General features: G+C 35.6%; 1 protein-coding gene across 1 annotated transcript; it reads right to left on the bottom strand.

Annotated features, from left to right (window-relative positions):
• Positions 1–682: 682 nt before the first annotated feature.
• LOC128241798 (hemocytin-like) lies at positions 683–8,959 on the bottom strand. Its single transcript, XM_052958881.1, has 4 exons — positions 8,635–8,959; positions 7,274–7,458; positions 6,138–6,320; positions 683–2,129 (listed from the first exon to the last, which is right to left on the bottom strand). Exons 1-4 carry the CDS (start codon positions 8,930–8,932, stop codon positions 1,983–1,985), a joined length of 813 nt encoding a protein of 270 aa, XP_052814841.1. The 5' UTR covers positions 8,933–8,959; the 3' UTR covers positions 683–1,982.
• Positions 8,960–13,154: the final 4,195 nt, after the last annotated feature.

The following is a 13,154-nucleotide window of genomic DNA, read 5'->3' as shown; positions in this document are numbered from 1 at the left end:
ATATATTTACTGATAGAGGAATATCTCATCCTTATTTTGGTAAAGTCTGGCTATATAAATAACATAAATAACGAAGATATTGCCAAACTAGTGTCCATAAATTATTATTTTCTTAAAAAAAACCCCTTTTTTCGGACATTCTCATTAATATTCATAAGTATACAAATAAGGTATATAAAATTTAGTAAGTGGTAAATGAAGGCCAAATCCTAAGCTCCATTTTGATACCATGTGGGTTATTGTAAACCTAAAATTGACAAAGATATGGTGTTTTTTCAATTACCATGTATATAAAGTGCACTCAGTTGACCTTTGACCTAATTCTGAGCATATAGGGCAAAATCTCGAGTGGCATGGGGCAGTTTCAGATTGCTAACATATCAAAGTTAAGATATAGCACGCATGCCACATTCTACTCTCCGATGCCATGGCTCGTCACATTTTCCTCTGATGGACTCCCGACTATTACAGTCAGTGAAACTGTTTTCAGTCAAATTAGTCGAGAAATCGGTTTTGGAACTGTGTATTTATTTGCAGAAATCAGGTGTCAGGTATCACAATAATTGTCAACAAACAAACAACAACAACAACAACAACAACAACAAAATAAAAAGCAATATTTTATTCGGCATACAAGCATGACGTCACCTTTGATACAAAATATATCATATAAATTCTGTAACGATTTCGTAAAGTTTAAGAGTTTCTGAGTGTGGTACAAATCATTTGAAACTTATTTGACACCTATACCACTAGACCACTCTCACCCTGGTGGGAATCGATCTCACAACTTCTTTGTGTGAGTGACAGACACAAAATACCCCTAGAGCACACTCACCCTGGTGAGAATCGAACTCACAACCTCTTTGGCTGAGTAACAGACACCTAGACCACTAGACCACTCTCACCCTGGTGGGAATCGAACCCACAACCTCTTTCGATGAGTGACAGACACAACACCACCAGAGCACTCCCACCCTGGTGGGAATCGAACCCACAACCTCTTTAGGTGAGTGACAGACACAAAATACCACCAGATCACTCTTACCCGGGTGGGGATCGAACTCACGACCTCGTTCGGTGAGTGACAGACACAAAATACCACCAGGCCACTCTCAACCGGGTGGGGATCGAACTCACAACCTCGTTCGGTGAGTGACAGACATAATACCACTAGAGCACTCCCACCCTGGTGGGAATCGAACTCACAACCTCGTTCGGTGAGTGACAGACACAATACCACTAGAGCACTCCCACCCTGGTGGGGATCGAACTCGTAACAGCTTTGGTGAGTGAAAGACACCTATACCACTTGACCAATTTCACCCTTGTGTGTATCGTACTCGCAACATCTTGGGAAAGAGGCGAACATCCATACCACTAGAGCAATCTCACCCTGGTGGGAATCCAACTCACAACTTCAAAGGTAAGAGGCGGACTCTCATTCTCATACTAAATCACACGTTGAATTAACTCTAAAATAAATATTATCCTTTGACTGTTTTCCTGCGCGGAAGGTTCAAACAAAAATAAGCGAAAAGGTTGCGAAAAGGCGTATAGTTACAGAACTTAATTACTCGTACTATTTATTAAATGGCTAACCAGGATTGCAAGCTAATAATTTCCCCGATGTCAAATATCACCAAGCGTTCAAGCTCTTCGGCATTCATATCAGTGTTTGGAAGTAGTCAGACGATTGTGGAAATGGCATCCAATTTTATAACCATGTACTATTTATTATATATAAATAATGAATCATAAAGCGTATGCAAACAAAAGAACAAAAAATGAACATATTTTTTTCCTCGAAGCAATAATTCAAAAAGCGAACACTTAAATTAACCAAATACAGAAGTAAATTCATGTATCATTATATTATTCGACATTATATTATAACATACATTGTAATAACGAGCATATTACAGCTACAAACGGTGGGCATGCATACACCATATTCCGTGCTTTATTTCTAGTGCTGCTGCTTATTCATTACATCCGAGAATATCGAACCTCATGCTGGCATTGGGACCAATCCACGTGACTGGGTTGATTCTGACACAGAGAGCGGTTACCGGACTTGGCAACATCGATGTTACAACCTTATCCTGATCCGTGTTCCCGTCCAATATCTGTGGAAAGAATCGAGTAACGTTATTCATGTTGGGTTTTGCTTGGTTTAATATGTCTAGCATTTAAAGGATAGTGATTACCAGTTCAAGCAAATTTACAGTCTTTGTTCTAATGGGAGTGCGTGTTTAAGAGAGATTAATGTGGATTCAAATCATTAGGTATAAAGTTATTCTTGTATATCGGCTATTTACCATGAATGCGTATTACGTGATATAACGTATGCAGTTATTTCTTCAAAAGTGGATCATCCGTTGCAGTGATTTTCAAATTCATTTTAAAACGTATACAATTTGTCTTTCTTTTGCACCTAGAGATACTAGATATTAGTTCAGATCGTTTACAGATGGAAATTTACGCATTTTTTTTAAAACAAGTTAAGTATAATTATACCTTCATCCTTAGTAAAATACGCTGTAAGAATAAGACAATTTTTGTCGGATATATTTAACGAAAGAAGATCAGTAACGGTTTGTTACATTGTACATAACCCTATTTACGACTAAATTTTATGCACGTGAAGTAAGCGGCCTAGCGGCGAGGAGTTGACGGCCTAGCGGCGTGATATTGGCGGCCTAGTGGCATAGGACCCATTTTTTCAGCAATTGTTAATGCGTTTTTATTCATACATAAACAAGCGGCCTCAATTTTTTTTCAGAGCATTTTAATATGCCTTTTCCAAACACTTTAAACATTTTTAAACGTTTATACATCTTTTCCAAAAAGTCGATCAAGCCGTTCAGCGACCTAGCCGCCTAACGGCAAAAATTATCTGCCTGGCGGTCTAGCGGCGTAGCGGGAAACATGTATCCTAAATGGTATGCTATTTCATGTATACATGCCTTTTCTTCTACAATGATATAATTACTGTTTTTTATGCACAGATTATCAATCAGAAGCGATTATCGAAAAAAATCGATCAAGCATATCAGCCATTCTATAGCATGTAAATATACATAGCGGCCTAGCGGCGTGAAGTTAGCGGGCTGGTGGTCTAGCAGCCTAGTGGCCTAGCGGCGTGAAGTTAGCGGGCTGGTGGTCTAGCAGCCTAGCGGCCTAGCGGCGTGAAGTTAGCGGCCTGGTGGCCTTGCCGCCTAGCGGTCTAGCGGCGTGAAGTTAGCGGCCTGGCCCCAATTTCTCGAAACTTCTTAAGTCTTTTCTAACAGGATTAAGCTAAACCCATTAGTTTTGTCTTTCAATATTTTGCGTTTTATATACTCCTTTAAATGTTTTAATACTTAAGATAGGAATTGTCATTACGATTATCACATAAACCATTTTTCGTTTATGAAAAATCACTGTAAGTATGTATTTTGGCTGATTGAAATAAGCAACTTAAACCTGTTAAGCTTAAGAAGTTTCGAGAAATTGGGGCCTGGTGGTTTAGCAGCCTAGCGGTCTAGCGGCGTGAAGTTAGCGGCCTGGTGGTCTAGCAGCATAGCGGTCTAGCGGCGTGAAATTAGCGGCCTGGTGGTCTAGCAGCATAGCGGCCTAGCTGCGTGAACTTAGCGGCCTGGTGGTCTAGCAGCATAGCGGTCTAGCGGCGTGAACTTAGCGTCCTTGTGGTCTAGCAGCCTAGCGGTCTAGCGGCGTGAACTTAGCGGCCTGGTGGTCTAGCAGCCTAGTGGCCTATCGCGTAAAGTTAGCGGCCTGGTGTTCTAGCAGCATAACAGCCTAGCGGCGTGAACTTAGCGGCCTTGTGGTCTAGCGGCATAGCGGCCCTGCGGCGTGAAGTTAGCGGGCTGGTGGTTTAGCAGCCTAGCGTCCTAAAATGTTATCCTATTTGAAAACATGTAAACGTGACTTATCATCTAAAACAATGATATATTAACTGTTTTTGTGCACAAATAACCACTCTAAAGCGATTACAAACATATGTACAGTAAAGTCGATTAAGCACTTCAGCGGCCTAGCGGCGTGAAGTTAGCGGCCTGGCGGCCTAGTGGCCTAAAATTGGTTTCTATTTCAAAGCATGTATACATGCGTTTTCTTCTAAAACAAGGATAAATTCATGGTTTCTATTCACAAATCAACATCCTTTGGGGAATATCTGCATTTGCCCAAAAACTCGACCAATCTGCTTAATCGACGTTTTGGAAATGTTTATAATCGCTTCCGATTGATAATCTGTGCATTTAAACTGTGAATATATCATTGCTTTAGAAGAAAACGCAATCTAAAATGTTCTGAATAGAAAAAGATTTGTGCCGTCTATGTTATTATATGAATAAAATATTGATTCATCATTGTTTTCCAAGAAAACGCATGAACAAATGTTTAAATAAAGAAAAATAGACCGCCAACTTCACGCCGCTAGGCCGCTAGGCCGCCAGGGCGGCTAGGCCACTAACTTTCACGCTGCTAGGCCGCTTACTTCACACAGCTAGGCCGCTTACTTCACGTACATCTAAATTTTACAAAAACTGGGGAAATTCCAGGGTTTCTACTACGAAAGAACAGAAACATTTATGCACGTTTTTAAATCACTAGACGCAGTGTCAGTTATTTTTTAAGAAAGTGTACATTCTAAACGTTGAAATGTTCCCTGCAAAGATCGCCTCAAAGTTATCGAGGGAAATGCACCTGTTTTAAAGCGTAACATGTGTTTTAAAATGCGGAAGATATGTTTTTAAGTCATGTAGGCAAAATTAGCATTATAAATACCCATTGGCATCCTTTAAAAGTACAACAGTACAAATAATATAATGTTTTCAGACCAACACCGAAGACGAAAGCAATGTAAGGCCAACATCTACTTCCCGAACAGAACAGCTGAAATTGTTAATTGCCGAATACATTACCACATCTACTTCCCGAACAGAACAACTGAAATTGTTTATTGCTAAATATATTACCACATCTACTTCCCGAACAGAACATGCTGAATACATTACCATATCTACTTCCCGAACAGAACAACTGGAATTGTTAATTGCCGAATACATTACCACATCTACTTCCCGAACAGAACAGCTGAAATGGTTAATTGCTGAATACATTACCACATCTACTTCCCGAACAGAACAACTGAAATTGTTTATTGCTAAATATATTACCACATCTACTTCCCGAACAGAACATGCTAAATACATTACCATATCTACTTCCCGAACAGAACAACTGGAATTGTTAATTGCCGAATACATTACCACATCTACTTCCCGAAAGAACAGCTGAAATGGTTAATTGCCGAATACATTACCACATCTACTTCCCGAAAGAACAGCTGAAATGGTTAATTGCTGAATACATTACCACATCTACTTCCCGAACAGAACAGCTGGAATGGTTAATTGCTGAATACATTACCACATCTACTTCCCGAACAGAACAGCTGAAATTGTTAATTGCTGAATACATTACCACATCTACTTCCCGAACAGAACAGCTGAAATGGTTAATTGCTGAATACATTACCACATCTACTTCCCGAACAGAACAGCTGAAATGGTTAATTGCTGAATACATTACCACATCTACTTCCCGAACAGAACAGCTGAAATGGTTAATTGCTGAATACATTACCACATCTACTTCCCGAACAGAACAGCTGAAATGGTTAATTACTGAATACATTACCACATCTACTTCCCGAAAGAACAGCTGAAATGGTTAATTGCTGAATACATTACCACATCTACTTCCCGAACAGAACAGCTGAAATGGTTAATTGCTGAATACATTACCACATCTACTTCCCGAACAGAACAGCTGAAATTGTTAATTGCTGAATACATTACCACATCTACTTCCCGAACAGAACAGCTGAAATTGTTAATTGCTGAATACATTACCACATCTACTTCCCGAACAGAACAGCTGAAATTGTTAATTGCTGAATACATTACCACATCTACTTCCCGAACAGAACAACTGGAATTGTTAATTGCTGAATACATTACCACATCTACTTCCCGAACAGAACAGCTGAAATGGTTAATTGCTGAATACATTACCACATCTACTTCCCGAACAGAACAGCTGAAATGGTTAATTGCTGAATACATTACCACATCCGACCCACTGGAGTCCCTGATCGTGAGATAGTTCACACAGTCACCACTGTAGAGAAGTTTGTACGCGGTCACACGCTGGTAACAACAACCAACTCCGACGTAGGAATTCGGGTCTGTACTGATTGGTCGACCTTGCATAGCCACACCTATCACGTGCTTAGGGCAATTGAACTGCACCTGGTAAAATATTACATTAAAAAAAGGTTCATGAAACTTCTTTTTAAAGAAAGTCCGAGAGTAGCCCTCAATCGACCCTTATTTCATTCAAACAGTTTCACCATTCGTTCATTATCACGTTGTTCAAATTTAAGAGAAAAACGCGTTCTGCCAGAATCTCGATCAGATATAGTATTTAATGCATGTGTTAAGTTATCATATTGTATGATAAATTTAATGTTGCCGTATTTCTAACGGTAAATGTCGCTTTTGGTTTCCTTTCACAACAGCCATAGGTTTTCGAGAACGCACTATACACTTCTGCTAGTACACATATTGAAACATTTCGGGTAAGTGATAGGGTTTGCACAATATATCTATTGTTTTGTACATACTATGTTTTAACTGATTTGAATATATGTGGATGAGACTTTAATAAATTAATAAATTAATATATTTTTATATATATATATCAGTGTTTTAGCTTGGTGACGGCATGGTTGTAGGGCATGATTGTTTGTTGAAGTGTAAGATCGCAAAATATTTCACAGAATGAACACCAACACTTATTATTAAACTTGTGCTTCTGAAACATAAACTTTAGGTTCTCACTTGGTGAAATGAATTTCAATCCAACACTAAAACAACCATTTGTGTATTGATATCATTAGCGTAAAGCTGATATTAATACATTTGATTTCATTTTATCAGAAACACGCGCCAAACTGTGTGTTCACGTAATGGCGTCGATGATATTGTGTCCCAGTCTTGTGCACGCTTAATGTTTGTTTTGGATAGTGAAACGGGCTAAAAAATGAACTCAATAGAGTTTTATTTCGCTCATAAATCTCTATAATTCACATGATAAACATATATATACGAACTTGTACCGCCATGAACTTATGATTCTCATACGGCCAACTCTGATTGTAGCAATTGACAGAAGGCTGAATACATGATAAATACATGCGTACCTGTATGTACTGATTTGTGTCGGGTGCCCCAGCAACCCATGCACCAACATGTGAACTAGTCGGCACGGAATCGAGTCGGGAACCTCTTGTGTCATGCGCCTCATCAAGCGCTGACGAGGCGGTTATCTGGTCGTCGGACACAGGCTCCATTCCGTTTACTAGGTACTCTGAACTCTGACAGGCATCTGTTCAAAAACAAAAGAAGTATATCTTTTAAAAAGAACCGAATATATTAATGTTTTATTAAAAGTGTATAACATCGTTCAACATTTATTTATCGTGTCTAATCGAGCTTTTTGTTCAGTGTGATTATACATTTAAGTAAACTTGCGTTTGTGAAATGAAGCTGCTAAAGACATTGTGACATTAACTTTTAGGTTATTGTTTTATAACACTCAGTAAAAGTTCATTTTGCACTGACAAAAAATAAATCGGTAGATTCTATCCAGTTCATGAAAATTATTTAAAAAGAGTTTGGAGTAAACTTTAAACTGCACTCTCAAACATTGAACATTTTGACACCTTTTTTATTTTTTGTCATGGAACGATCAATCTTTTGGGTAAATATCTGCAAACCAGTGATTAAAGACTGCTGAGAAAAGATCAGATCGCAGATTATCATATTTTCGTTTCAAAATTGATGTTTTATGCATTTTTCTTAAACTGCTTGTAACGGTTTAAGCCATAAAGCATTAATTTTGGAATGGAATATTATCGAAATACATAAAGGAAATTATCTTTACTGTATCAATATATATCAATACTCCTTTACACTTGCTTGCAGTTGAAGTGTTATCATCCAATATATTTTCGGAAAAAAGCATAAATCAATCACTAGTTGTTTAAAATGTAAAGAAGACACTATTTATCAGATTGCGCGATTGACTATGGTTCTTGAATTGTTAAAAAAGAGTAAAATTCAGTTTTCTATTGTAATCAATTGACGTAAAACATTTTATCTATGATTGGGTTAAAAGTCCTGCTTTTATAAATAAATCCTCGATTTACATGTCTACTGTTTTAACATAAGAACCCACTTTCAAGAGTCTCCGCTTTGGACACAGTCTTGTTACAGCTTATAGAAATATAATTTTGTAACACAACCCATTATTGCTCACTTCAAAAGATAATATAAATAATGCGCCTGGTACGGGCTTTGAATGGACGTCGACAACGAATCATTCAATAAGCTTACACATCCACATGGTATTCTTATCGTCAACGACAATATTGAACTATCGCTGAACACTGATTGTATAAATTGGATTAACTACTATATATTTTCCGTTATATTAATGTGTGTGCCTTGGTGTAGGAAGCTTAGAAATCTGCGACCAAATGTACAACATATATCTACTAACCTTCAACAGGTATCAGCACGACCTTCGTGACTTCAGAAGTACTGAGGACGTCATATTCGGTGTCAAAACTATAGAAACATGTTTTGGACACTTTGTCATATCCGCAAATGTTGCTCGTGCCTTTCCTTCTAGCCAAGATACACATGTTTTGACATTGTATAAGAGAAACTCCCAAGGTACTTGAATTCGATGTTTTGACTTCTTTCCCTGTATATACTTTGGCTCGAAAGTTGTCTTTTGACTCAGCTTTTGTTGCTATTAAACTAAGTACCAATATTTCAAGAAAGATAAAAGACATGTCGAAGTTTCACTCTAAGCACGCCGAAGTAAAATGACAGCACAAGTATGCTTTCGCGCTTTTGCTTTTTCGATTGGGATTATCGGGATATTCCAATCGTTATTCATTATTTAAACAGCATTTTAATTCCTCTAGCAAAATGCCATCCAATAAATGGAGTCATGAAAGTATACTTTAGACTACCGCAACAGTGAACAGTTGGTTAGGTATGTACATACTAAATACTAAACATCATGTGATCTTGTAATAGTGATGTGCATACCCAGGCTTTAATTGTATGTTACTATTTAACATGTTTATATAATGCCATATTCATTCCGTAATTGAATATTGAGTTAATGCTCATTGTATTTCCTTTATACGCACTACATCAAAAACGTAAGTTAATGTGCCAAAAATATTGACCAAAAGAAAATATTGTTGGTGTGTGGTAATTGATTCGATCTTCAGGTAGATGTATATATACGCAATATGTATGCATATCCAGGAAGTGAATTTTAATCATTATTTTTTACTATTCTTCTTATTTGAAAGGACATCATCAACAAGCCTCAATTCATTGCTGTTTGAACCTTTTGACACGTATATTCATATTGTCAAAACAGGGTCCGGGTGAATGCAGACGGAATTTTAATACACCTCTGATAAACATATTCAACCCCCTTTTTCACAAAAACGTATATAATATTTAGTGTTCCATTGATAAATAGCATACTTTAACAGTAAATAAACAATTGAATAACTACACTTACAAATAATATCTTTATTCACGTCTATTCAACCAATAAAAAAGCCGTCTTTTTTTGTTTTATTACTATTTTTTAAAATAATTTGCCACTACCCCAATGATGTTTTGGACCCCCCCCCCCTCCCCTCTACAATATTGAACAAATAAGAGCTAACATGGAATTATATAAGCGCGTCTTGAAGAATTCCTTAACGTGGGTAAAACGTGTCAACATACTACTAGTAGATATGTACGTACATCAACGTACATCAACATATGATTGTTGCTTTGTTTGTCGTATTTTACATTAGATTTGTTGCTTTATTGGTCGTAGTCCTCATAACAAATGTTGCTTTATTGGTCGTAGTCCTCATAACAAATGTTGCTTTATTGGTCGTAGTCCTCATAACAAATGCTGCTTTATTGGTCGTAGTCCTCATAACAAATGCTGCTTTATTGGTCGTAGTCCTCATAACAAATGTTGCTTTATTGGTCGTAGTCCTCATAACAAATGTTGCTTTATTGGTCGTTTTGGCATATAATATACGACGACACCATTTGTATTGAATGTCTTTTTTTATTATTGTAGATTTGAGTCACAGTAATTTAATTTCCCTCACCACTATGAATTTCTGAGATTGGTTTGATTTTTCTGACGGTTATCTGTTTATTTTAATGGTTTGATTCATATCGATACATCGGTTCCGTACAGTGGTTTGACTTTCATGACTTCAATCGTAGACTGATTTCCATTGCTGTATATTGGGTATAATCAGTGGTTTCGGGTCCTAGCCCTGCGCCCCGTTACGGGTTTTGTACTTCTAACTGGGTGTTTCCTTCATTGTACTTTTGATGTGCATTGCTATAGAAGACGATCATCAAAAATCATTGTAAACGAATAAGTCAGAGATTGTTTCACAGTCATTTTTGTACACATGTTTCATGGTCGTCAGCTGCAACAGAAAATGAATGACTTTCCACAAGAATAAAAATGAAACATCATCTGTACATTTTACATGTTGTCCAAAAAACTGGTTTGATCTATCGGACTAGTTACTAGTATGAGTGTCCAAATTTCACATATGCAAGCATGTGTTACGGATTGGTTTCGTTATAGATGTTGGTGTTCGTACCAACTGGGAAAGCGAAGCTCATATTCATTTTTCAATTTTCATTGAGAGGTACCAGGTTATGTCTCTCAATCCGAAAACACGACCAGAAGACAAAACTGTAAGATAACCAGAATGACTTCTTTATTAGAAAAATCACAATAGATAACAATTTGTGATAAACACCTTATACAATAAAATAACAAATTTAATTGAAAGCAACACATGAATATCATGATACAATTTTTAACATAGCGAATAGTTACAAAATTCATTATTGTGAATAGAATAAATATAAATGATTTTTTTTCTAAAATATATCAATACTTGTTGAGGAATTCCTAAAATTATATTAGTTCAAGAAATATGAAAGCAAACAGAAATTCAAATAAAATACTAAACATATTGACGAAATCATTCTTTTAATCTTATTCAATAAAAAACTCAGTACATTTTTCATAAGAAAGACTTAAAACAATTTATGAAAAAAGAATCAAAATAAAATAATGAAATATATTCCTAAAATAATAAATTGTACTCTTACCTGTAAGATAACCAGAATGACTTCTGGAGTGGGCGCGCGAGAGTGGTCATTTTATACTTAACCCTTGTTGGTGTAAATTACTCTCAGAGCGCAGATCTTACAGGTAAGTCATAACCTTCTTTCGTCCTAACCAAAAATGGTTGGACGATAGATGAAATTTGCTTAGTCAGGATAAGATTTTGTTCTAGAACTTTTCTTGCAGGCAGAGATTATTAACCTGTACTAGATACTATTGTTCATTGAATACGTTGTGTGTTATGAATATATTTACGGCATTATTTATGAATAGATTGAGGAATAGAATACGATATGATATTCTGGTACAGCAGGATGATAATTTTTCAGCAGTCTTACGAATTTGTTACTAAGCTAAGATCTTAGAGAGCTGTTAAATACTTATGCTATACTATTGGTTCATTGTTGCTTTTCCCAGAATAACATTAAGTCGTTCACTAAATAATATTTAAGCTTTCATTTTAAAAAACATTTTATTTATCTATTTATTTTTTTCTTTTAAATTAAATTTTAATTCTATTTTAAATAACTTTAATTTAATTTAATTTAATTTAATTTAATTTTAATTTTAATATTAATTTAATTTATTTAATTTAAAATAATTTAATTTAAATCTTAATTTTAATGTAAATTCAATTTAATTAATTCTAATGAAAGTTTTGAAGAGTAGTTATATTGTTTTGAAACTACTTGGTATTACATGCCATAAATTGTGTTTTATCACAATATTCCTATGTATGCGAAGTAGCTAAGTGTTCCATAATCAGTACAACATAACCCATAAGTATTTATGTTTTAAATATATAATAAATACGTTCGTATTTAGTAAGAGTTTGAAGGTTTGCGTTTTGTGTGTTACCAAAGCAAAGAGAGAAGCGCACTATGAATATAAATGGAGCACAGCTTTGTCAACACATAGTACTAGTACTTTTGTGAAATATTATTATATCAGTCAGAAAAGATGCACAATCTAGTCAACTGCAGGTAATACATCACATTATTTGTAATCCTACGGTCATACTGAATGTATTATTTTAAACACATGTTTTTACTTCCAGTTTGCTTATGTCAGTATCCATGCTTTTCGATAAAACGAAAATGGCCTTCTTTGTTAAATGTCCTTGATAACCATTGCTTGAAATATCTATGCAATTTAGTTTTGTGTACTTTCTTATTTTCATGTTATATCCTAAATAGTGCATTTGTCATTTATATTGGAGCCTTTTATTTTAGAAATGCACATGAATACTAAAAACGTTTAACACTGTCGCTTCGTGACAAGTATTAAAATTTAAAATATAAAATTATCCATTTGCGACTAAATAACAATTAATGTATAAACGTTTTATTTATAGTGAGGAAAAACTGATGTACTACTGTAATATGACATACCTATTAAAATTTTGTCTTGTATATCGAAAATCGACGGTCCAGTGACATCCAATTTTATACCATGAGCTAATTTTGATTCAAGATGCATTACGAAAAAGTACATACCAAAGATTTGTTTGCACATACCCATCTATAGGTCATTATTTTAAACTTCCAATAATTACAAATAATTTATCATCAAAGCGAAATATTCATTATTCATCAAATTATTGCAATGGTGCCAACATATCTGTGTCTTAAATCCCTAGTAATTGTAGGCTGCTACGGCTATTTTCTTGAAATAAACAGAGAATAAGTGTGTATGTGTGCTAAGTAGCACTTTTGTTCAAGATTGTATAATTTACTAGGAACTGTCTAGAAGCAAATCTGTATAATTATTAAATTACACTAGTGATGATGTATTTCATGTCTACACAAGAATGCCTCATGAAGGAT

This window comes from Mya arenaria, chromosome 7, assembly GCF_026914265.1.
Source record: "Mya arenaria isolate MELC-2E11 chromosome 7, ASM2691426v1".
Classification (NCBI taxonomy): domain Eukaryota; kingdom Metazoa; phylum Mollusca; class Bivalvia; order Myida; family Myidae; genus Mya; species Mya arenaria.
Note: the sequence above shows the minus strand (reverse complement) of the source record. Positions and strands in the feature narration are given on the sequence as shown.